The 25,338-nt window shown below is 30.0% G+C and overlaps 1 protein-coding gene across 1 annotated transcript; it reads left to right on the top strand.

Annotated features, from left to right (window-relative positions):
• The first annotated feature begins 595 nt into the window (after positions 1–595).
• On the top strand, positions 596–24,322 carry ATPsyngamma (ATP synthase, gamma subunit). Its single transcript, XM_075362643.1, has 6 exons — positions 596–738; positions 3,889–4,078; positions 4,417–4,622; positions 11,949–12,086; positions 22,141–22,361; positions 23,930–24,322. Exons 1-6 carry the CDS (start codon positions 704–706, stop codon positions 24,031–24,033), a joined length of 894 nt encoding a protein of 297 aa, XP_075218758.1. The 5' UTR covers positions 596–703; the 3' UTR covers positions 24,034–24,322.
• Positions 24,323–25,338: the final 1,016 nt, after the last annotated feature.

Raw genomic sequence — 25,338 nt, 5'->3', positions numbered from 1 at the left:
TAGAAAGCAAATTTAGTTTAGTTGAAGAATTTAGTTAACTTCCCTAAATTTTATAAATACAGCTTTCATTAATCTTTGTTATTAATTTTTAGAAAAAAAATTATTTTATCACAACTCATCAGGTCTATTGATAATCATGTTTTTGGACTTGTTAAAAATTAGTTTTTGCAATTTAAATTTCCATAATTGGAACATTTAAATCCTGCTCTTCCTTTACCGAAAGTAAATAGATTTATACTAAGTTTTTCAGTTTTATACTAAATATTTCATTTCACGAACCTCATTTTTAAATATTAGTCGTTTAATTTTTCACTTTATGAAACCTGAGATTTTTTTGCACCTGTAAATACTAATCGTCATTGATAATAAATAAAAACTACCCGTCAAAGTTTTCGTTATAACTTATTTGAAGTATTTTGCATAATTAATATAATAAAATACTTTTTTTTCATGAAACTGGTATTTTACATATTTCGGAATAAATAGAAAAAAATAGCAATTTAATCAAATAGATTTTTAGAAGAAATACATTTAAATTTCGTAACTAGTTTGTAACACTTAATTTGAAAAATTATTCATTTAGTGTAAATTTTGAATTAAGTAAATTTTACTATCATCTGCTAGACTACATCACTGCTTCGTAATCAGCTTGCCATTTTCTTCATCATCCTTTCCACGGTGTGAAGGTTGTTCAAGATAAATAATGTTCGGTGGAAAGCAAGCCCTTCTAACAATTTAGTAAGTACAAATTAGGTTTGACCATTCCTTTACGTTTTTTTTCCCATAGTTTTACTTACATGTGTTTGATTGTTCTTTACTGGTAGGCTATTTATCTTGTAGGTTGTATTTAAGTAAGGTCAGCGATTGATTTGCTCCGGTTCGGGTTGGCCCCTACGGTTTTAGAGCTCCTTGCAGATTGTGCTTTATTCCTGTTTTAAATAAAATGTTGGTTTTATACGTTATTCACGCTTAGTAATTTTATCCTAATTCTACTTAATTTACTTTTAACTGTATTATTAGTTGATTATTTCATTTCAATTCATTCAATACCTTTATTTGGCTGGTTTGAGGTATCGCTTTCTTTCAGGTTTGCAAAATTATAAATCGTGTTCGTATGTTGAAACCTATCATTTAAGCTGCTCATGATCATCTCGATTTTTGAGAAATAACGTTTATAGTTGAACTAAAGATAATTATAGAGCTTTCTAGTTCAGAGGTAAATTCTATTAATCTTGCTAACTTGGATATTTTTAAGAATTTTATATTACAAGTAAAAGTATAAATGCTTAAAACTTATTTTTGTATCTGTAATCAATACTATAATTATTGGGTTTGATAATTATTTGCTGTTAATTATTTTCTTAGCGATTTGGTTACAGTGAAGTAAAATAAGATTACCTAATTAGGTATGTACCATAGCATATATTTAGTGTGTAACTGTAAATTGAATCCACAAATTCATGCCTAATTACGACATTATAGAGAAGTGAAATTGAGATTCAGTATAACATTTTAAGTTAGTTATTTGTTCAATAATTGACAATTTTTATATGTTAATTACATTTTTCCTTTATCCCATTAATGACAGCAGTATTTGATCATTTTTGTTGTTCTTGAGATTTAAGCTTGATTAGTTACCTAAAAACTAACATTTACTGCATCCTTACTTCTGATAAGAAAATATGATCGTGTGCAGCAAATAAGTATGGCAAAGTTGTTTGCCCAAGACAATTTTAAACCTCATTACTATATCATCAAAAAATCCAAACAGTACATTAGAGGAGTACTAAGCCAAGATAATGAAGTAAGTGACCAGTTTTTTCTTCCTTAGAGGAGTATGTTTAGTAGTTTGTATGGTAGGTGACTGAAGTGTTTATTATATAACGAATATACCTCCACCGTATACTGACAGTATTTAAAAAGAGCATGGTGAGAGAATTGCGTGATTTTAAGAATTATTTATCCTAGGTAATGTGACTTTTTTTAAGTGCATTATACAAATTATACTTCTTTTTTGAACTGTGCATTATACTGTAAAATATTTTTAATAATAAATGAGTAATGCATAGTATTTTTGGAATGTTAAGAAAAAAAAACTATTTTGTGAGAAATAAATATTAATGAAGTAATATAAAAAGAAAAAAATTTGAGAAGACTGTCACTTATACTAAAGATTATTTAAAATTTGTCAAGGTCAGTTAGAACATCAAAGATTAGATTGTCACAGTTAGAACATCTCTGATTATTTTCTTATTCAGTTGGTGCTGAAAGTAATGCATTCCTTCGCTATGAACTCAAAGGACATTTTTTTATTTTTATTTTTTTTCATCAGTCGTGCTTTTTTCTCACTGCATTCATTAATTAATTTATTTTTGTTTTAACTGTTCAGTTATTCACATTGAAGGGGTTATAAAGGAGGGCTCAGATTCTTTGATACTAGGAGTATTTTTTATGTTTTTTTACTTTTCTACTATTTTTGAAGAAAAAAAAATTAGAACTTCACAGTATTTCAATTTTCTGTAAATAAGGAAGGCAGGGGTGCTTGTATAGCAAGTGATCTTGATCCCCCTTTATTTATACATTATTACAAAAACATTTTACATACAATATACATTTTTACTTGCCTCAGAAGATAAAACTCATTTTGAAAAACAGTGATTGAATATCTCTATATTGCATTTTTTATTTAATTGCAGTGATTTTTTGACGTTTTCTGATACTGTTTTTGCAAATAGAATGTGTGTAGAGAAAAAAATTTTTTTAAATGCAACAATATTTTGTTAATTTAAGAGGGGCACTGAGTTTAAGAGCATAGCGACCATGAGATAGATTTTATGACCGTATAGTCTCATATAATACTGAATTTCAGAAGCAGAAAACCTTTTTGTATGTCGGTGTAGTCGTCCCCAGCACTCATATAGGTGGGTCAAGAGTATTGAAAAATTTTCCTGTGTTAGAAACATGACCTAGAAATATCTACAGGGAAAGAAATTGTAATAAAAGGAATGCTGTATGTGCTTTAGTGAAATGGTGTTGCTACCAGTTTAGCTGTTATTCTGTTCCTTTACAGGTCATGTTTCAAATTAAATCTACACTAACATGTAACAAAATTTTTAGTGGCTAGTGTGTGTAGTGCCAATGTGATGATAATGCTCCTTTACATGTTTTTGATGTTTATTATTAGTATGGGATCAGAAAATGTTTAGAAATTTCCCCCAAACAATTTTTTTTGTCAGAAATTTTTTCAAAAGGCGAGGGTTTATTGTTTTACCAACCGATTTATTGTATGTGATGAGTTGCACTATTAAAGAAAACAATTTGCTTGCAACTGGCCAACTAATAAAAACAAAGAAACACTATTGCCTACCCAAAAACAACTAAATGAATAGTGCAGTAGAGAGGAGACGATATGCACTCACACACATACACTGGTGACCACAATGCATATTATGAGTAATACATTCTTTGCCTGTCGCGATTTGAGTGTATGAGTTATCACACACTAGGAATGACGTTGCTACCTTTGCTCTTATTATGCCTAATACTCAATAGGATAAATGTTTCTTTTCAAAACTTGAAAAAAGATCAATTATTCTTGTTAATAATCGTAAGAATGATGTATTACTGATGTAATACAACATCAGTTGATATTTTTTGTTGTGATTTATATTTTTTATGACTGGTAAAAAGTTCCATGAAATTTCCCCTGAACCACGTTTTCGCATTCAGACATATTCTGCTCCCTAAATTATTAGATTACAGATTAATTTACAGTGTTTGTGTAGCTTGTCCATTCATCTCCCTGGTCAGTAACAATTATAACATGTTTTTACCTATGTTATATGTTGTGATTCAGTAATAATGTTAACATTTTTTATTTTTTTCTAGCAAAAATGCTACTCCACAGCAGGTTCAACCGGCTCGTGGTATGGCCACTCTTAAAGCTATTTCAATACGTCTGAAGTCAGTGAAAAATATTCAGAAAATTACTCAGTCAATGAAGATGGTGTCAGCTGCAAAATATTCAAGAGCTGAACGTGATTTGAGGCAAGCTCGACCATACGGTGAAGGTGCTAAGGTAAGCGGTGATATTAAAATCTTGATTATTATTTTGACATAAAAAATATTTAATGGTAACTCTATTTTCAGAAATGTTTGATAAGGCATTGTTAAGGCTTGAGCAGTACGAAAATCTATTTACAGACTGCCTTTTTATTTTAGAGGATATAGGCTTATATTTGTAGCTTGATTTGATTACCATTGCTTTAGCATAAATTCATTGAATTTCTTGTTTTCATGCATTACATAGATCAGGTCAGTGTGTTCTGTGTAATGCCAACACTTCCATAATATTTAATGTTAAGTCACTTAAACTATTAAAAGTGTCTATACCTAATCTTTGGTTTTATTTTGTAGTTATTCTTTCATAAAGCTGAAGTACCTGAGGATCCTGTTGATGATAAATCATCTCGGAAGTTACTTGTTGCTGTCACTTCAGACCGTGGTCTTTGTGGTGGTGTCCACACTCAAGTAGCTCGAGCAATTAGATCCCAGTTGGAAGGAGATGGTAGAAATACACAGATTATTTGCATCGGAGATAAATCTAAAGCTATTCTTCAAAGGTAACAAACAATTTAATTTATTACGTAAATGATAATGAGCTATAAACTAATTCGCCAAAAGAATGCAAATAAAAGGTAATCACGTGTAAGTGTGTCCTTTGGTGGTGTTACCAGAAATATCAATTACCTGATAAAGATCACAGATATTTAACTTATCAATGATAAATTAATTGGCAATCGATTCAAAATGTTCACTAGTCAGAAAACATCTTTCAAGTTCTTAGATCATCTTCAGTTTTGAATTTTATATTATAATTTATATTTGAATAATTACATTCATGTTTATATCTGAATTTAGTTTGGGCAGACAGCGAGTGTATCCTCATAGTGTTACCTGTAAATTGTAAATGAAAGGAAGTGTAACATTCTCAAGTTCTGTGAATTTATTTCTTATTTCTATGATCAGCAACATATTTTAGGAATAATTATATTCGACCTGCTCTTCTCCGAACTTTAAAAACATTTTTGCTTTAGGGGCACAATCCTGAGACAAAATATTATATGATAAATGACTGTTTATGCTATCAAGATAAATATTTTTTAGAAAAATTGAGGTTCATATTCCCATTAAACTTTGCAACTTATGAGCATTTTATAACATTAAAAGTGATTGGTACTCGTTTCTTAAGATTTAATTTTCTTTATTACTTATTTATTGCAGGAAATGGTATTAGTTACTCCTTGTCATATTTATTATAAATTATTAGATTTTATCATACTGATTTGTTACTTGTTTAAAAAAATATCTTTGGAAGAATAATATATTCGATTAGTACTTAAGTGTTAGTAAATCATATTTTACATTCTTTTACTAGTTGTAAATTATTTCATTTTAAACACTTTTTTTTAATTATGTAGATGTATACAACCGACTAAAAATTAACCGAAGCAGTTGGTTAAGCATAAGTATATTTTGTCACTCGCAAATTGAAATTGTAATAGATTGATGAGTACTTCATTATATTTTATTTTTTTTAATGTAGCAGAATCGGGACAGTATAATGACAGTATGTTTTTTACTGAAATAAAGTATTTGTAGTGACATTATTCAGTTGAATCTTATATTATTATAATGTTTTAGTGGTAGAAAATACAATATGAAACAGAAAAAGTTACTGCTTATTTATTTTTTAATAATTTATATTTTATTACTGTTAGATTTAAAAATCTTTTTCTATTTTAAGATTCATTTGTTTTAGTTTTCTTCTAACTGGAATCCTCTGAACAGACTGATTTCACAGCCCATAATATTCAAAATTTTTAATTTACATAGTTATTTCATTTACACTTATTGAAAGTTAAATAGTTTATTTAAGTTTAAAGGAATCATTTAGGGATAGTCAAGAGACTGTTGGACTTTTCCTGCTCTTGTCTCTTCTGTTATTGTTCTGGCTGTATACTTCTTTAGTCACTCATTTCTTTCTGCTGTTTGGCTTTACAATTTAGTTTACCCTATCTTTAATGGATTGTTTTCAAATATTCACTGGAAAAAGCATGACAATGAGTGAAAAATATAACTAAAGTTTTGACAATCTATAGTCTTGTAACAATAAAACTAGTTAAATCTGTGTTTAAACAAAAATATTCAAATTCTTCATTGTAATGTGCTCTAACAGGGTGTACAGGATGTAAGATGTAGGGAGTATACTGAAATGAAACGACTGACACTAGATTGGGAATCTCCATCAAACCAGTCAAATGACTGAAGACAAAAAACAAAAACAGGGTATATCACAAAGTTCTCCTTGGAATTTCAGTAACCTATTCTACTCTTGAAAATAATGGAAAAAGTTCATATAAACATATGTCCTAAAATGCTTCATATGCGAGTTACAGCTAGTAAAAGATTTTGCTCAGATTTCAGCTACCCTGGTGACATGAGTTTGTACTGAAATTTTTAGGATGTTAGTTAAGGGGAAGATTTAGTGATTTCATAGGGGGTTTCACCTAAAAAATCGAATAAAATAGGTCACAGGACCATATCTGCAGTACTTTTTCAGAAATCTGGGGTGAAAACCTATAAATTAGGTTAAAAAAACCCTGTTTTTAATGTTTGACATATAATAACATTGTTAAATGAGTAATAAACACATAGAAACTTATAAACAAAACTTGTAGAGTATTTAATTCTGAAAAAAAAAGGTATAATATAAGTTGAATAAAATGAGTAAAAGTTAGAAAAAATCAAATTTTACTTATAAACAAAAAATTTTCAAAAATGAGCCCGCTGTTTTAAACACATTTCTTAGCACACTTCCGTAATGCTTCTGTTCCTCTTTTTAGTTTTCCAGGGCTGTCCTTCAGTTAGTCAGCCATATCCACAATGTGGACAATTAATTCTTCACGAGAATGTATTTTTGTTTTTTATATATACAAAATATATGTAAATATATTTACAAAATATTGTATACAATATTTTTCATCTATTCCCAAACGCAAAAATCTAAAGATAAGCGATCTTGGTAGCCAGAAATATGGACCTCCATGACTGATCCATTTCTCAGGAAAATAATGATTAAATTGAATGGAAATGGCACAAGAGAAGTGGGGAGGTGTGCCATCGTGCTGGAAGTATACTTTGCATCTCAGCAGTAGAGGAACATCTTCAGCAGCTGTGGCAATGTTTTTTGAAGAAAGTGCAGGTAGACCTAAGCATGTAAAAGGGCAGGTAATATGAATGGTCCAAACAGCTGATTGTAAAGAAGGCCGCATCATACATTGATGAAAAATTGGAGTTGAAAATTGCCTTCCAACGTTTCATGAGGATTTACTTCTGCTGCGCATTATGCTCGTTGTGTAAGTTGTTGACGCCATCTGGAGTAGAATTTGCCTTGTCAGTGAACATAACATACTTGGTAGGGTTGTCTATTTGTATTCCACCAATTGCAGAACTCCAAGTGAAGCAGACCTCCTGTGTTCAACATAAACAGTCTATCAACAGTGTATCATAAAGTCAGTTCAGTGTATTAATTGTCAGTTCAACATGTAGATGTTGAACTACAACATAAAACTAGAACTACAAGTATAAAACTTGTTTTGTTTAAGTGTCCTCCAAACCATTGAATGTGAAACTGTGATTAGAAAGACATCATGTACTGAGCCTGGACTGTGCTGAACTGCATCAATAACACCATCATGTTGGACAGATTTTTTCATAGTTGGTACAAATACTAGGTAGTGAACTTGTTTCCCAAAAATTGCAAAAAGTCATGCTAATTGTTAGGGATCTGGAATTCTGCGATTCGGAAAACGTATTTCATATTCTACAACAGCAACTTATCATTACCATTACACACACCCAAAATGAATACCATATCAGCATATGTTGTAAATAAGTATGGCATTACTTCAGTGACAGACTGATCATGTTCAAACTAAAATTTACAGAAACTATGGCACAGTTCACAGTACTTAATGTACCTTACAGAATGATTTAAATATTAATATAGTACTGTGCATTGTTGATCAGTTGTATTTTATTGCAAACTTTGAAATAATAATTTTTCAAATAATTTATTGTGTCTCTGACATTAATAAAAAGATTATCTAAGTAATTTTTATTTTACAATTGTAGTGTAATTTCCAGTTTTATTTTTAATTTTTTAACAAATTTTTCACATCACCAAAAAAGAATTTGATTTTTGTTTACATTAAATCAGTACTTTTCTGACAAATGTAATAATGTACTGTTTCTAAATAAAATTTGAAATTTTCCAACTTTTCTTTGTTTTATTCTGCTTATCTTATATCATTTTGTTCAGAATTAATTTCTCTACAAATTTTATCTGTTTATTACCCATTTTACCAAGTTTGTATGTCAAACATAAAAAACAGGTTTTTTACCCCAATTTATTGATTTTCTCAAATATCTCAAAAACTACTACAGATATGGTTCTATGACCTATTTTATTTTTCAGATAAAAAACTATAAGTAATCACTAATTCTGGCCCTTAATTAACATCCTAAAAATTTCAGTACGACCTCATTTCACCAGGGTAGCTGAAATCTGATCAAATTTTTCACTAGCTATAACTCGCAAACAAAGCATTTTAAAACATATATGAACTTTATTAATTTCATGAGTAGAATAGGTTATGAAAGTCCCAGGAGAACTTTGTGATACGTACTGTATAATGATAGTCAAAAATTTTATTATAAAGGGAGTTATAGTCATAATTGCATATTAAAAATAAACTGTTGACTAAACATAGTCGAGGTGGAAAGGCACCAGCCATTGTCTGCAGATATGAAGTCATTACAATAGGGATACTCCTAAAATGCCACTGTCTACAGAGTTTTAGAACACATAAGCATTCTTTTGTTGTCTGTTGAATGTGCAATATTTGTCTAAAGTATTATAGGTAATTCTAAATAGTTATAAAAGGTAAATTTGCAGTAGGTTGTCAATTCTTGCCCACATGTTCTCTTTTTTCAGTTCTTTTTGGTGCTTCTGCAGTGCATGAGGCAGCAATTTTGCATCCCTGTCTTCTCAAACCTTATTCCCTTTTTTTTAAATTTTGAAGTATTTCTAGGAAAAATCCTTCCAAATGTTGGATTTAAATATGTTTTATAAAAATAAGTATAATGAAATTAATATATTGGATTGTTTGGACACATTGAACATATCTACCAGCATCTTTCCTGAAAATCCTACAGACGATGCTTATCCTCATTTACTTGATTTTAGTTTATATAAGGACATTTTCTACTAGTCTCCCAGCTTCAATTACTAGTTCTTGCATTTGTTGAGTCTAAAATAACCTCTAGAAAGGGTGCATCATGGTTTAAAACAAAGTTGTATTTCTCTTTAGAGATTTAGTTGTATACTTCTAGATTTCATTTACACACATGTTTGTGTGTAAACAAAGAAAACCATGTCAAGTTATTATTTTATATTTCATTTTATAACATGCATATACTTCACCAGGAATTCTTTATTTATTGTGTTTATTAATATGTAATGGGTCACAGAGTTTATAAGAGTTAGAATTTCTGTTCTAAATAATTCTGGCCTAGAAATCAGCTGCGATTCTGATATTGAATTTAATGTTGAATGCTTTACTGCATTCCACACAAAAGCAAATTAACCAATTAATATGTGCTGCATACATAATTTTTTTCAATTATATCATATTTCAAAGTGTTTTTGTACATACGAGGTGTGTTCAAAAAGTAACAAGAATTTTTGTTTTTTAGAAAGAAAATTTTATTTATTCGTCTATGTCAATGTTATCCCATTCAAAATAGTCCTCATTAGATATTATATACTTAGCCAGCGCTTTTTCCAATCCCTGAAACACTTCTGGAACTCGATCTTTGGAATAGTGTCTCTTTCAGCTATTTGTTTTTAATCTCATCTATGCTTGTAAAACAACAGCCCTTTAAGCTCTTTATTTTTGGGAATAGAAAAAGCCACACTGGGCCATGGCTGGCGAATATGGTGGCTGGGGTATCATTACAGTGTTGTTTTTGGCTAAAAATTAATGAACAAGCAATGAAGTGTGAGCAGGCACATTATCGTGGTGCAAAATCCATGAATTGTTTCACCACAAATCCGGGCATTTTTTTCGGATTGCTTCATGCAAACAGCGTTGATCCTTAGTTTTGACATCATATCTGTAAACTCATGTTTCATCACCTGTTATGACACATTTCAGTAGTTCTGCATTGTTGCTGACTTCATTTAGCGACTCCTGAGAAACTTCCATTCGCCGCTGTTTTTGTTCGAAATTCAACAATTTTGAAACAAGTTTTGCTGTCACATTTCATACCCAAAACATCCAAAAACATTTCATGGTATGAACCAATTGATATACCATCATCAGCGACTTCTCTGATTGTGATAATAAAATTCACAAATACTTTAAATTTGTGAACACAAAATTTTAAATAATAAATGTGAATATATACTGTTTGCATTAAATTTTCACTTTGTAAAACACTTAAAAATTTACTAAGGATATGTAAATTAATTATTTTCTAAAAATAGAGGAATATGCAATTTTTCAAAATATTCATCATAGAATTTGAAGCTAAGACTCACTGTTTTATGAGTTCTGTTCAGACCTTATGAACATTTCTGGCAGCTAAACATTACAATAAACAATTTTCTTGTTCCAGGAAAATTATTTTCAAAAATTATTCTTTAAATCCATACTTAAAAAATTACAAAGGAAACAATTAAGAAGAAGAAACAGTGTTTTGCAATATTTTCTTCCAATCAAATCTATTTTAATCTGTTTCATTAATGATTATTGTTTTCTAACGTATGGAAATAGTAATACAGAAAAAGTATATGTAAACAATACAATAAGTCAAAAAGCTAATTAAATATTAAATTTAATTATAACAATTAATAAAAGGGAATATAATGTATGTAACCGAGAAGCATTAATTTTCTTTGCTAAAACTAAAAGAAAAAAGTAAAAAATGAACTTATAACAGACTGTATTGTATAAAAAGTTTATTCTTTTTTTGTTATACTAAGTAAAAAAAAAAGAAGAAGCTTTTAAAACATTCTGAACTGTAAAAATATAATTAACATAGACTATGTCAACATGACCATAGCAGTCGATAAATGCGGTTTATTAAATGTACTTGAAGAATTTAGAGGATATAATGGTGTACTTAATACTCAAACTTTTTAAATCTGGATTAGTTAACTTTACGATGTAAGTTTTTAAATAACTATATGTAAGATGGCATTATATTTAATTCATGGAATGAATTTAACTATAAAATATGCAGTAAAAGTAGAAGATAACAGTAATAAACAAATTTTCATCGATACAAAAAAATAGATAATGTACTTAGTGCCAGTGTTTATAGAAAAAGATTATCTTGTGCTATCATTTAAATCATTTTGACTATCGCAATTTAAAGTGGCAGTTTATCACAGTACATTACAACAGAAGGTTTTAGTTGTACAGAAGACAACACTAAGATGAAATAAGGATTATAAAAATATAACCCAAAATTATGGTTTTTAAAGTTACAATGAAAGTAGATTCAGAACACTTAAAATAAAGTTATATAGTAAAGATAACAATCTATGCTAAAAATCTGGATTGTAAATATAAATTGTTTTAGTTAAGTGGACTGAATAAACATTCTTCAACAAATTTTAATTTTTTTAACATTTTCTTGATTTCTGAATTTAAAAAATAAATTCATATTGTATGAAAGCAGTGATGGTTTGAGCTTCTTTTTCCAGTGTAGTATGTCATGCTGTTCTGCACCTTCTTAGAAGATATTACCTACATATTATAATTGAATTTATGTTTTCCCAGTTAAATTATTTGACTTGCTATTTTTATTTTTTTCAGATTGTATGGTAAGAATATAGCTCTTGTTGCAAGTGAGGTCGGACGTAGGCCACCTACCTTTTTGGATGCATCAAAGATTGCTTTAGAGATAAGCAAACATAATTTTTCATCAGGAAAGATTGTTTACAATAAATTCAGGTGAATGATACAGTTTTATTTATTAAGTAAGTTTTTCAGTTTGTTTCCTTTACTAATTTTTTTTATTAATACTTTTTATATTGTTTTATTTATATCCCATCAGGGTTCATTTTATTATTAGTAATATTTCTTCACAGGTACGTGTATAGGTTTTACTTTAAAGTATGGGAAATCAACCAAAATTCCTAACATTCACTGATGTCTCGTAGTGTTTAAAAAATTCCCAAATTTCTTAAGTTGTTTTAAAAATTCTGAAATTAAGCATGGTTGTCAATCCTCAACACCGATAAAACTAATTAAACAATTTTGATGTTGATATGATGTGCACTACTGTTACTTTATGTTGTTTTCAGACTTATATTATTGTAGCACTATATTTTATGTATCTAGATATTTTATTCATTTTATTTGACAAGCTAGTATTTTAATTTGGAATTTCAATGTTATTTAAAAATGACTGATTTTTATTCTTGAAATAAAATTTTATCCAGCCTGTTACAGAGTATAGATTACACAGGATGATGTAAATATAATTAATGGGAAGTTGGGAAAAATAAAGAGTTTTCTTTCTTATCATGTTCTGCCGGCACATTATTTTCCTGCTTCTAATAGAAATATGTTTAATGCCACGAACAGTCTTCACACTAGATGTCTCTAGTTTTAAAAAATATATATATCTGAAATTTTATACTTATTAGTCATTTATTTTAGATTTATGAAATTTCTATGTTTTATCCCAAAAAAAACTGTCGGCACACCTGTTTTGTGCTCCAACCTACAAAAGAACTGTATCGGTACTCGGATGTGCTGTGCTGGCTATTTTTTTATACCAAATCACTTAGCAGTACACAGGCAAGTTAGAAGTGGTGGGGAAGTGGAACACCTGCATGCCGTTACTTATTAGCAATCTTGATGTCGATCATATTTGCCTACCGGACATGATTAGTCTATGCTTTTGTTTCGATTGTTTTTTTCTTTGGTTTTGTGATTTTTTATTAATTTTTTTTAATTTTATAGAATAAAGATGCCTTAATGAAAAATTATTTGTGTCTGTCAAAGTGCGCTGATGATGAAAAAATTAGGTTTGTTGTCATCATCGAATGATGAAGAACCTGACGTTGAAAATAATCAGATCACAATACCAATTTCATATTTATCTGCTGGGTAACATTGAGTCTGTCAAGTTAACATCTAATCTTGAAGAAAATAATCCTGCAGATTCTTCTGAACACAGTACATCAGGAATTCAGTTGTGTGTTACAGTTACTACTCAGACCATCACTTTAACTGCTAATCTGAGCACCAGCGCTTCTGTCTACGCATCTACCAATAAAGATTTTTCTGACAACACTGACAAGTACCGGGATTATCTGGAAAACATGGTAAGTGATTCATATTATTCACGTAACTCCCATACGTCAGAGTCAAGTAGAGATGAAGCTATAATAAACAGTCTTGATTGGTCTCCTATTACTGATTTAAACGTAAATTCCTTCCTGGAGTTTCAAGATGATGACCAATACTTAAGATCTGACATTTCAACAGAAAAGCTATTTGAGCTGTTTACCATGTTTTTATCAGATGATATATTAGGTTGTTAGTGAAACTAATCATTTCACTAATCAATGTTTGAGTAAAGAAGCCAGAAAACATAAAAAGTTATTTAAATGGATCGATTAAGGTGAATGAAATGAAAATATTTCTTACAATTGTTATGCTGATGGGCATAGATCACTTGCCAGATATATATATGCATGTACTGGTCAAATGATATGTTTGCAAATGCTTTCATAAAAATAATGATGCCCAAAGACAGATTTATTGCAATTTTAAACCACTGGCATTTTGCCAACAATGAAAATGACAGTGGTAGTAGTAGGATTTTTAAGATAGCAACTCTGTCTAATTAAATATGTTACAAAGTAATTTTCGAGCCATTAAAAACCAGAGAAAGAATTATTAATTGATGTGAGTATGATTCCATGGAGAGGAAGACTTATTTTTTGACAGTAATTCCCCAAAAAAGTTATAAGTATGGGATAAAGCTGTATAAACTGTGTCTGCCATCTGGATATTTCTATAATATAATTATTTATGCAGGAAAAACAGCAGAAGTTACTCAAAACAGTGGCCATGGTCACAGAATATCAACTGAAATTACAGAAGGCTTGTTAGATGAAGGAAGGTTACTTTATGGACACAATTTTTACACATGTTTACCTAAGAGTTTTTGTAAAGGAAGACGTTCTTATATATTTTAATATTTTATTAAAAAAAAGCCAAAAAAGTGAAGTTATATTGCAGATAATAAAGGTTAGTAGTCAGATGGATGGACAGATAAAAGGTAAGTTTTAATGATGACTTCATGTACTGAACATAAAGGAAAGATGGTGGAATTAAACAAATGAAGCAGATTTGAGAATGTAATAAGTAAACCAGATTGTATTTTAACCTATAACAAAGTTAGGAAAGGTGTAGATCTTTCTGATCAGTTGACTGTGCATACTGTTCTAAGTTAAGAAAAACCATAAAGTGGTACAGAAAAGTAGCAATGGAGCTTATTTTTGGAACTGGTGTTTTCAAAATATGTTACACCAAAAATTCTTTAATGGAAAAATAATTTCACTTTTATATTTCATAATTGTTATTATTAAAAAGCTAATGTCTGATTCAGAAACCATAATATGAAATCTTATTATCAACAAGAAGACAGGCCATCATTCAGAGAAATCATCTGGACAAATATGAGCATTTCACAGAAGATGGCGGCATTGTTATAAAAAACTGTACGAACAGTATGGGAAGAAGCATGGAATCTTATAGATGAAAAAAGTTGCTACATTCTACATGCAGTGTCCTGATAAACTTCATTCCTGTTTACAATGTTTTAATAATGTACACTGAAATTTCCAGGTATTTGTGACTTTAATTCAATGAGTATTTTCCTCTGTTTTAGAAATATTTTGACACAAATAAGCAACTTTAAATTCTTATATAATTCAAATTTTTTTGTTACAATTCATTTGTAAGTTCTTTAGTATTATAATAATGTAAACATAATATATTAGTGGTTTGTTCTAGCTTTTATTTGATTATTGTGCACTTATATCTTTTTCAGTACTTTCTGATTAAACAGAGGCCATTATAACACAGCACACTGCAGCTGTTAGGTTGTGCATATAAATAAAGTCCTATACTGTGTGTAATTTTTTGTGTAATGTTTGCTTTTATATAATAAATAAATATAATCTAACCAAACTTAACCTACGCTTTGCTCACTAACCTTGACTAGTAAGTGAATGTTAGCGAGTGTAGGTGTTAAGTTTGGTTAGATTAATATAATCTAACCAGATGTTTGAATTTTTTTAAAAACATCATTCTTCCTTCTGAAAACAGGGAGCCTCCGTTTAATCAGAAAGTACCTTTTTTCTATTTTAGAAGTAGTTCTTTATGATTAAGTACTTGCATAATTTTTGTCTAAAAATATTTTCAGATTTGATACAATGTATGTAATGTAAATTATAATAAGAATCTGTTAATTTCATATGTGAAACAGCATATCCTAGCAATGGAAAATTTCAATAATTCAGTGTAATTCAAGATTTAATTTTTTTCTTATTCTATAATTATGTTTTCTGGTGTTATTTGTCTATGATTATAATTAAGCTTACTCAATAAAATATAATAAAAATAAAATATTTTTAAGAGAATTTTTTTTAATTTTGAAGTCGTGCCTATTTCTACACAGCTACTTGCTTGGAAGTCAGAATGAACGCCTGTAACAAATGTAGACTAATAATCATTCCCTAGAGCCGATATAACCAAACTTGTGTCATTATTGTAAGACAGCAAGTAGTGAAATAGATTTAAAATAATTGGGTTATTCAGTACACCAATGTGCTGAAATGCCTATCAAACATAATATCTAGCCTAGCGGTGCACTGGTGTACTGAAGCAACCTATATGAATTTATTGTTTCAGCTCATAGGTGTGCCAATCCATGGTGAATGTGTTAAGGATTGTTCAGAAAAGAAATATTCTTAGTAGAATTTCCTTGAGTGAATTGAAATTTAACAGCCTTTGAACTTATGTATTAATAAAAAAAAAATTGCTTTGAAAATAAAAGAAATTTAAGGTGTTTTTAAAATATTAAAGATTTAAAACTCAACTACTTTGTGTAACATAATTATAGTATATCTGTAAAATAATAGTATGGTTTTAAATGGTAGCATTGTAGAGAAATGAACTGTGATAAATGAAAGAGAAATACTCCAAGTTTATGGGGATGAAAGATATTGCCATGCATGTATTTAATATAGGGTAATTGAAGAGTGTGCGGGTAACATTTTTTTCTTCAAATTTTTTAAATCTATATATATAGCCTATGACACTCGTGGTAACAAAGGATTCCAATGCGTAGTCATACCTCTAAATCTGTTCAGCCATTGAGCTGCTACAGTGAAACTAATGTACATAAATACATGTATAAACAATAACAGTTGCACTCATTTTTGGGCAGTCTCGTAAAAACACTAGTTAAATGAATAAAATTGATCATTTGATCTATCAAATGATAGATTTGAAAAAAAGCTGTCAGATAAATGAGTCGTTAATGAATAACTTGCATCTTGGTGCTTCATTCTGAACATTTGGAAACCTTGTATCTCATACATGAGATGCAAGTTATTAAAAAATGACTCATTCATTTGATAAGATTTTTTCAGTTTTTTTAAATTTATTTAAACATAAGTGTGTATATACATATTCATACAGCCTATGACACTCCCGATAATGTAAGGATTCCAACACTGGGTCATATGTCTAAATCGATTCTACGAGCTACAATGGAACAAACATACGTACACCCTAAATACATTGCACTCCTTTTTGGGCAGTCGTGTAAATAAAAGAAAGGGATTATTAGTTAATATATAGCAATGAATTTTTGGCACAAAACGGACAAATGGTGGTGTGTTAGACGCCTGTACATGGCTCACTCCAAAACTCTCCTGCTAGAAGCAGTCCATTGTCAGTTAATTTACAGATTATTTAATGTCTTAGCATAATTATTTTTATTTACTTATTTATTAAATTTTATTAATAAAAGAAAGGGGTTATTGGTTAATATTAAGCAATAAAATTGTGGTGCAGAGCAGACCAATAGTGGTGTGCCAGGTGGCTGCACATGGCTCTCTCCACGACTCCCACCAGAAGCAGTTCGTTGTCAATTAATTTATAGGTTATTTCATTTAATTTTTAAGCGTAGATTATTTTTATTTATTTATTATTGAAATTATTAATAAAAGAAAGGGATTATTAGTTAATATTTAGCAGTAAAAAGAACATGCTTACATGATCGAACATACTGCCCATAAAAAAATCATATGATTTGTTTTTTCTTAAATGTTTATGAACAGTAAGTAAGAAGAAGCAACACCAACAAATAAGAGCAAGAAGAAAGAACATGCTTACTTGATCGAACATACTGGCTGTCAAAGAATCATAAAATGTTTATAAACAATAATAACAGCAGTAATAATAATAGAAAATAAATTAATAAATTTTACTACCATAATTTATTTCAGTATCGTAGCAGATCTTAAAACATAACTATTATTTTTGATACAAATAAATCGATACTGAAAAAAATACTATCGATTATCAATTTGTATATATGAATATATATGTATATAATATATATTATCAATATATATATATATTATCAATTGTATATATGATCCTTTGTGGCCTTTTAGTTACAATTAAACATACATATACTCATATAGCCTACAACACGTACTGTAACGTAAGGATTCCAGTATGGGGTCATACATCTAAATCAGTTTGGCCGTTGAGCTGCTACGGTGGAATAAACTACATACACCCTAAGAACATTACACTCCTTTTTAGGCAGTCTTGTAATAAAAATTGGATATACTTGAAGAAAAAATAAAAAATAAAATTTATAAATTTAAACAAAAATATAAAATAATGAACCACCAGATCACGTAATGTAATTATAGAATTCATTACCAGCTAAAGATGAGAGATGACATGAAAATCGATTCTTATAAATATCCTAAATTTAACTTATCTAATGACTGTTTTGGCAATTTATATTTCACATAATATTAAATTTTATTAACACAATAGTCAAACATGTTAATAATGAATTATTTGAAATTTCAAAAAAAATTATATATATTTTTACATTTGTTTACTGAGAAAATTGATGTGCTTGAATTTAATTTAAATTATGTATTTTATTCAGTTCGATTTTGGATGCCATTCATTAGTTGTAGAGCGTAGCAAAAATTTTAGGTCTTGTAGTTAAAGGGTTTCATTGATCACTAATGGACCATTTTCTCTATGAAATCATAACTTTTAAATACATACAGGTGTATCACAAAGATCTCCCAGGATTTTCATAACCTATTCTACTTGTGAAAATATTAGAAAAGGTTCATAGAAGCATATGTCGTAAAACATTTCGTTTGCAAGTTACGGCTGGTGAAATATTTATTTTGCTTAGATTTCAGCTATCCCGGTGAAATAAGGTTGTACTGAAATTTATTTTTGGAACATAAATTAAGGGGCAGAATTAGTGATTTATTATCGTTTTTTACCTGAAAAATTGAATAATATAGGTCCCAGAACCATATCTGCAGTAGTTTTTAGAAATCAGGGGTGAAAACCATTAAATTAGGGTAAAAAACCCTGTTTTTTTATGTTTGACATACAATAACTTTGTTAAATGGGTATAAACAGGTAAAAATTTTAATTAAAACTGGTAGAGAATTTAATTCTGAACAAAATGCTATAAGATAAATTGAATAAAGCAAAGAAAAGTTAGAAAAATTTTAATTTTTCAAAAAAGTACTTATTAAATGTAAACAAAAACCAAATTCTTTTTTGCTTATGTGAAAAATCTGTAAAAACAAAATTCATTGTTAAAAATTTTTTAAAACTGGAAATTACACAGTTGTAATATAAAAATTATGTGGATAATAATTTTTTATTTATGTTAGAAATACAATAAATAATTTAAAAAATGATTATTTCAAAGTTGGCAATAAAATAACAACAGTTGATTAACAATGCGCAATACTGTATTAGTGTTTAAATCATTCTGTAAGGTACATTAAGTATATCAGGTTCTGTGAACTGTGCCATTGTTTCTGTGAATTTTAGTTTGAACGTGATCAATTTGCCATTAAAGTAATGTCATACTTATTTACAATAGAGGAATACACTGATATGGTATTCGTTTTGGGTATTTGTAGTGGTAATGTTACAGCTGCTGCATTAAAATATGAAATGTTTTCTGAATTGCAGGATTCCAGATCCCAAAACAATTAGCACAATTTTTCAAAATCTTTGGAAAACAGGTTCACTACCTAGTACTTGTACAAGCTACAAACGATCTGTCTAATATGACGCTGTTATTGATGAAATTATCGATGCAGTCTAGGCGTTAGTACATGACGTCTTTCTAAGTGGATCGGAGCTTTGCATTCGGTAGTTTGGAAAACACGTAAACAAAACGAGCTTTATCCTTATAAATGGCCAGTTCAACATCTACACCCAGGAGATGGTCTGCTTCACTTTGAGTTCTGCACTGGTGGAATACAAGTTGACTACTCTACAATTATGTTTTATTCACCGATGAAACAAATTTTACTCGAGATGACATCAACTATTTATGCAATGAGGATATGTGGATAGAAGTAAATCCTTATGAAATGGTGAAATGCAATTTTCAACTCTGACTTATCATCAATGTGTGGTATGTTCTTCTTCACAATCAGCTGTTTGGACCATTCATATTACCTGGCCGCTTGAATACTGAGGTCTACTTGCACTTTTTTCAAGGAGAATTGTCGCAGTTGCTTGAAGATGTTCCTCCAGTGCTGAGGCACAGAGTATACATCCAGCATGATGGCGCACCTCCCCACTTCTCTTGTGTTGTTTCCACTCACTTAAATCATTTCCCTGAGAAATGGATTGGTCATAAAGATCCACATTCCTGGCCACCAAGATCACCTGATCTAACGCCTTTAGATTTTTGCATCTGGGGATGAATGAAAAATATTGTATACAAAACAAAAATACACTCATGAGGAATTAATTGTCCACATTATGGATGTGACTGAGCAACTGAAGGACAGTCCTGAACTAAAAAGAGCAACAAAAGCAGTACAGAAGCATACCAAGAAATTTGTTGCAAATGGCAGGATCATTTTCGAATATTTATTATAAACTTGTACACATAATGCACTTTAGTGTATTTTTTCTAAATAAACATACTTTTCAATATAATCCCTGCTTACACTGATACACTTTTCTAAATGTGTGACAAGTTTTTGCATTCTATCATTGAAAACGTCAGGCATCTTTTTTCACAGCTTCCTTCACCTCATCGTCGGTGGTGTAATGATTACCTTTGAGATCCTTCTTGTGATGAGGAAAGAAGTGGAAGTTGCATGGAGCCGAATATGGCAGATGCGAAATAGGCTCAAACTTCAGCTTGCAGAGAGCCTCTGTAGGGGCATTAATGTGTGAGCCCGCTCATTGTCAAGTTGCAAGATTATGGGCATGGTGGTCTTTGAACGCGACATACTCATCGTCTGAGGCGTCTTAACGTCTGTTAAGATGTTCTGTTCTGAATGTACCGTTCAGAACACCATCAAAAGGAGTTTATTTGCCGAGACTTGAGTTTTGAATTTTGGTGATTTGTAATATCTGTATTCTATGCTTTGCTTTTTTTCTTCCAGGTCATAATGATGTGCCCAACTCTCATCCCTGGTCATAATATTGAAAAGGAAGTTGTTTCCTTTGGCACGATAGTGCTGTAAAAGCTCTTCGCCACGACGCTTGTGTTCGTGTCAGTTTTCGTGGTTCTCATCATGCACAGATTTTACGGTGACCCAATTGCTCGATAATATGGCCTACTCGTTCGTTAGATATGTCTAACTGAATAGCGATGTATTACTGGGTGATTCACCGGTCACTTTAAGGCAAATTGTCCACCTCCTTTCGATGTTTTTTTCAGTCACAAAAACTAGTCGTCTGCTGCGAGGAGCGTCTCAATTGTTACTTCACATTCATGAAATTTCAATGCCCACCTATTCACAGTACTCCTGTCAACAATTTCACAACCATAAATCACTTTTAAATGATGAAAAATATTCATAGAATTCATCATTTCTGCTGTTAAAAATTTGATCACTGCCCCGTGTTGACATTTTAACTGCTACTGAAAACAAACTGGTAAACAGATTTCAGCGTATTATCACAGGTTTGTAGAGGGGGATTTTAGCTATCATGTGCCCAACTCATGAGAGGGGGCTGTCATGCCCAACTTGATAGTACCTTTTGTCTCCATGTAGCATGCTAGTGTGCAAAATGTATCGGTCGACCTCTTTTATTCGATTCTTCAGGTAAAAAACCATAAGGAATCACTACTTCTGCCCCTTAATTAACGTTATTGACCTCATTTCACTGAGGTAGCTGAGATCTGAGTGAAAGCTTCTATTAGCCCTAGCATTTTAGAACGTGTTTATAAGAATTTTTTCCATTATTTTCATGAGTAGAAGAGGTTGTGAAAGTCCCAAGAGAACTTTGTGATACACTTTGTATAAAATAACATTTATCAATTTTTTTGTGTGTGTTAAAAAGAACAATTATTTATTGAACATTAAATTATTTTCTTCCAGGAAATTTAATAATTGGCTATTTTTGCCTTGGATGCAGTTTTTTAAATAATGACAAAATTTAATAACATACAGCAGTTGTTTGAGTTTTCATGATTCTGTTTAAATTATATTTTTTCAAATGACTGATTTGTCTTTAGATGATTTTAGTAACTAAACTTGCACTTAAGTATTATGCAAAATGTTTGATGTTTCCTGTAAGTTGCAGGGATGAAACTTGCAAAACCATTATTGAGGGAACTATATTTATAAAAAGTAAATCTGGTGCTGGCCTTATCACAGTTGAAAAGTGAAAGCAGTAATTTATTTCTTAGTGCAATTCTTTTTTTTTTTTTATGTAGATCCGTTGTGTCTTATGCTACATCAGAACTTCCATTGTTCAGTGCTGCTGCTGTTGAGGCCGCTCCTAAATTGAATGTATATGATTCTCTTGATGCAGATGTTATTAACAGTTATTTGGAATTTTCGCTAGCTTCTTTGTTATTTTATACCATGAAGGAAAGTGCATGCAGTGAGCAGTCATCGCGTATGACTGCTATGGATAATGCCAGCAAGAATGCAGGTAATTATTTTCATTTAATATATTTTTCATTTGTTTTGATTTCATTCACTACTTATGTAATGTCAACTGCTGTGTTTTGTCTAAAATGATCTTATTCGTTCATAAAAATTTTTTAGAAATATCAATTCTTTGCAACCAGCTATTTTGTTAACTAACTACATACTGAACTTCCCCTGGTTAGTTACGAGCTACGAGCCTCAGGTCATGTTACTTGTAGTGAGCGATTCCATTTCTACAATCACCGATATAAATTATACATAATTTTATTTTTAAGGTTTTTATAGGGGGTGGCATCTAATTCATAGTATGTTGGTTTATGAGGTGGTATGGGAGCGGAATGGAATGTGACCTTTCTTAGAAATTGTTAACTATACCATATATTTCTTTGAGTTAGCTGTACAGTATGGTAACTTTACACACATGTAACAAGTTGGTCACCTCTGTTTTTAGTACACTATTTAAAACTAAAACAAAAGAACAGCATAATTTTTATCTATTTTAAATGAATCTGTATTAGGCAAGAATAATATTTTTACTAAAGCTTTCACTATCTCTTTACATAACCCTAAATCCTACTAGTACTAGTATCGTCATTTCATCAAATGATGGGATTAGTGCTCAAAGTGTTAATGATGATCCTGTATATCATTCTAGCTAAATTCTTCCCTCCTTGTAACCTTATTAACTATTTTAAGTTTTATCCACAACCTGATGCATAGGCTATACAACACTTAATATATTTCAGCAGCTGAGTGGTAGAATTTCAGTTGAAGCAGATAAGCCACCAGAGTCCTCAAAATTTTCCAAAAATAATAGCTCTTTTCTTCTGCAGTTTAAATGCCATGAATCTAGTTTTACCCTCTTTGGTTCCTTTTAAAATGATTAATGTGTCTTCAATTTTAATGTTGATATGGACCAACAGATTGGTACACTGTTGGTGTGCTAACAGTGACAATGGTGGCTGCTGGTTCCATTATACCACTTTAAAGGTGTGATATAACCGTTTCTTTATCCCTGAGATGAGACTAACTTCAGAGGTCAGTTGTCTATGGAATCACTATGAGAGATGATTTCAACCTCACAAAACTGTGTGGGGTTGAACGATTGGGATGTAAAACTACAGGAGAGTAGTAGGTAATATTTGATAATAAGGGTGAGTAAGGAGTAGTATGGTCCTTTGCTAAAACAGCAGAGGAAGCTTGGAAAGTATATCAGGAAATGGCCTGCTGCTCTCTGTTATTTATTTTTGACAACCGACAATAATTTTCTTTTTTTTTAGTTTATTAATAATAAATAGGTTTAAACTGGTAATAATTTTCTTTCTGTGTAGAAAACCCTTACTATAAAACATTTGTCATTAATTCTTAATACTTAAATGTAGTACCTTTTCTATTTTTTTAAATTTATTATTATACAGCTCTTTTTAAGTTGTGGAATAATATATTGATTGTTTATTACCTAAAATGTAAAAATTGAAATTAATTGTGAACCTGTTAAAATTGGTTATGTGTAATAAATTGTTATTGTCAGTATGATTCAAATTAATGATGATTTATTTTTTATTTTAGGTGAAATGATTGATAAATTGACATTAACATTTAACAGAACAAGACAAGCTGTAATTACTAGGGAACTTATTGAAATTATATCTGGCGCCGCTGCTCTGGAGTAATCTGTCAAAATAGTTACATATTAAATTAGCAGATAATACTGTGGTTAATAATGGATGTCTCCCATACTGTTAATAATTATACTAAAGAAAATTAATATGTCCTGAAATCTCATTTTATACACATATTGAGAATCAATGAAGTGGACCAAAGATAAATAAAGGTGTGCCCCAGATCAGTGCATTTGTCTTTGTTTTGCTCCATTTTTTCTTTGTATTATAACAATTAATTAAAAATGTCAAAGTACAGGTTTTCAGTGTTGGTTGTATTCATTAAAAAGTTAATTTTCAATAGTAATTCTTATTTTATCACCATAATCCTTCTATTTTTTTGTAAAAAATCAGTTGTTTTTGATCTGTTATCTAATACCTGTTCTATGATACTACTATTGTCAGAAGCAAATTTGGCTAAATAAAAAATTACATTTTATAAAAATTTTATCTGCATCACTGGTGAAGAAGCATTTACAACCTGAATACTGTGTACACACAAGTATGTGTAGTAATTCAGAATTGTAATAATTTTTTCATTGTATGTACGAAAAGTTAGGATTATGACTTTAATTCTGTTTACCTTTCTAAATAGGATATACCAGAGACATATTTCAAACATAGTTCATTGTTATACATTAGGTAAACTACTTTGCTGATACTAATTTGCTTTTAATTTATCTAGATTCAAGTAATACTTTTACTCACATTTCTTGATTTAGTTAAGGAATGTATGTTAATGGTTATCTCACCACCTAGTATCGATTTGAATGTTTTACCTTATTTAAAAAACTGCAGTTTTTTGAAGCAGTCTATGGATGGATGTTGCTGCACAAAAAGTATTCAAGCAAAAAAAAACATGTGCCAAAAATTATTTTTTAATGAGCAGTTAAAAGTGGTAATCTGCTAGCCATCCAAAATAAAAAGTAATTTATATTTGGAAATGTTAATTATTTAAGCAAAATCTTAGTGTTTCATGCTGTAAAATCAACACATCTGATCCTTATAACAATATAGACATTTTATCAGCAAATGTTTTAGTCAGAAGAAACATATTTTATCGGATTTAAGTATTTGTTAATAAACATGATTACTTTATTCTCTGCAAAGTTAACCCGTATCAAGTATCATGACCATTTATTTATGTTAAAGAATAAAAGTCTCACTATAACCAAGAAGAACCTACCATGTTTTAAGCTATAAAAATTGTACATTTCCAGTATTTAAAATTGAAAAAGATTACTCATATTTCATTTGTTAGGTAAAACCTATTTTTTTTGTAAAAATTATAATAAAAACTGTTCTATTAAATGTTTA

Source organism: Lycorma delicatula, chromosome 4 (assembly GCF_047948215.1).
Source record: "Lycorma delicatula isolate Av1 chromosome 4, ASM4794821v1, whole genome shotgun sequence".
Classification (NCBI taxonomy): Eukaryota; Metazoa; Arthropoda; class Insecta; order Hemiptera; family Fulgoridae; genus Lycorma; species Lycorma delicatula.
This window is presented reverse-complemented; position numbering and strand designations above follow the sequence as displayed.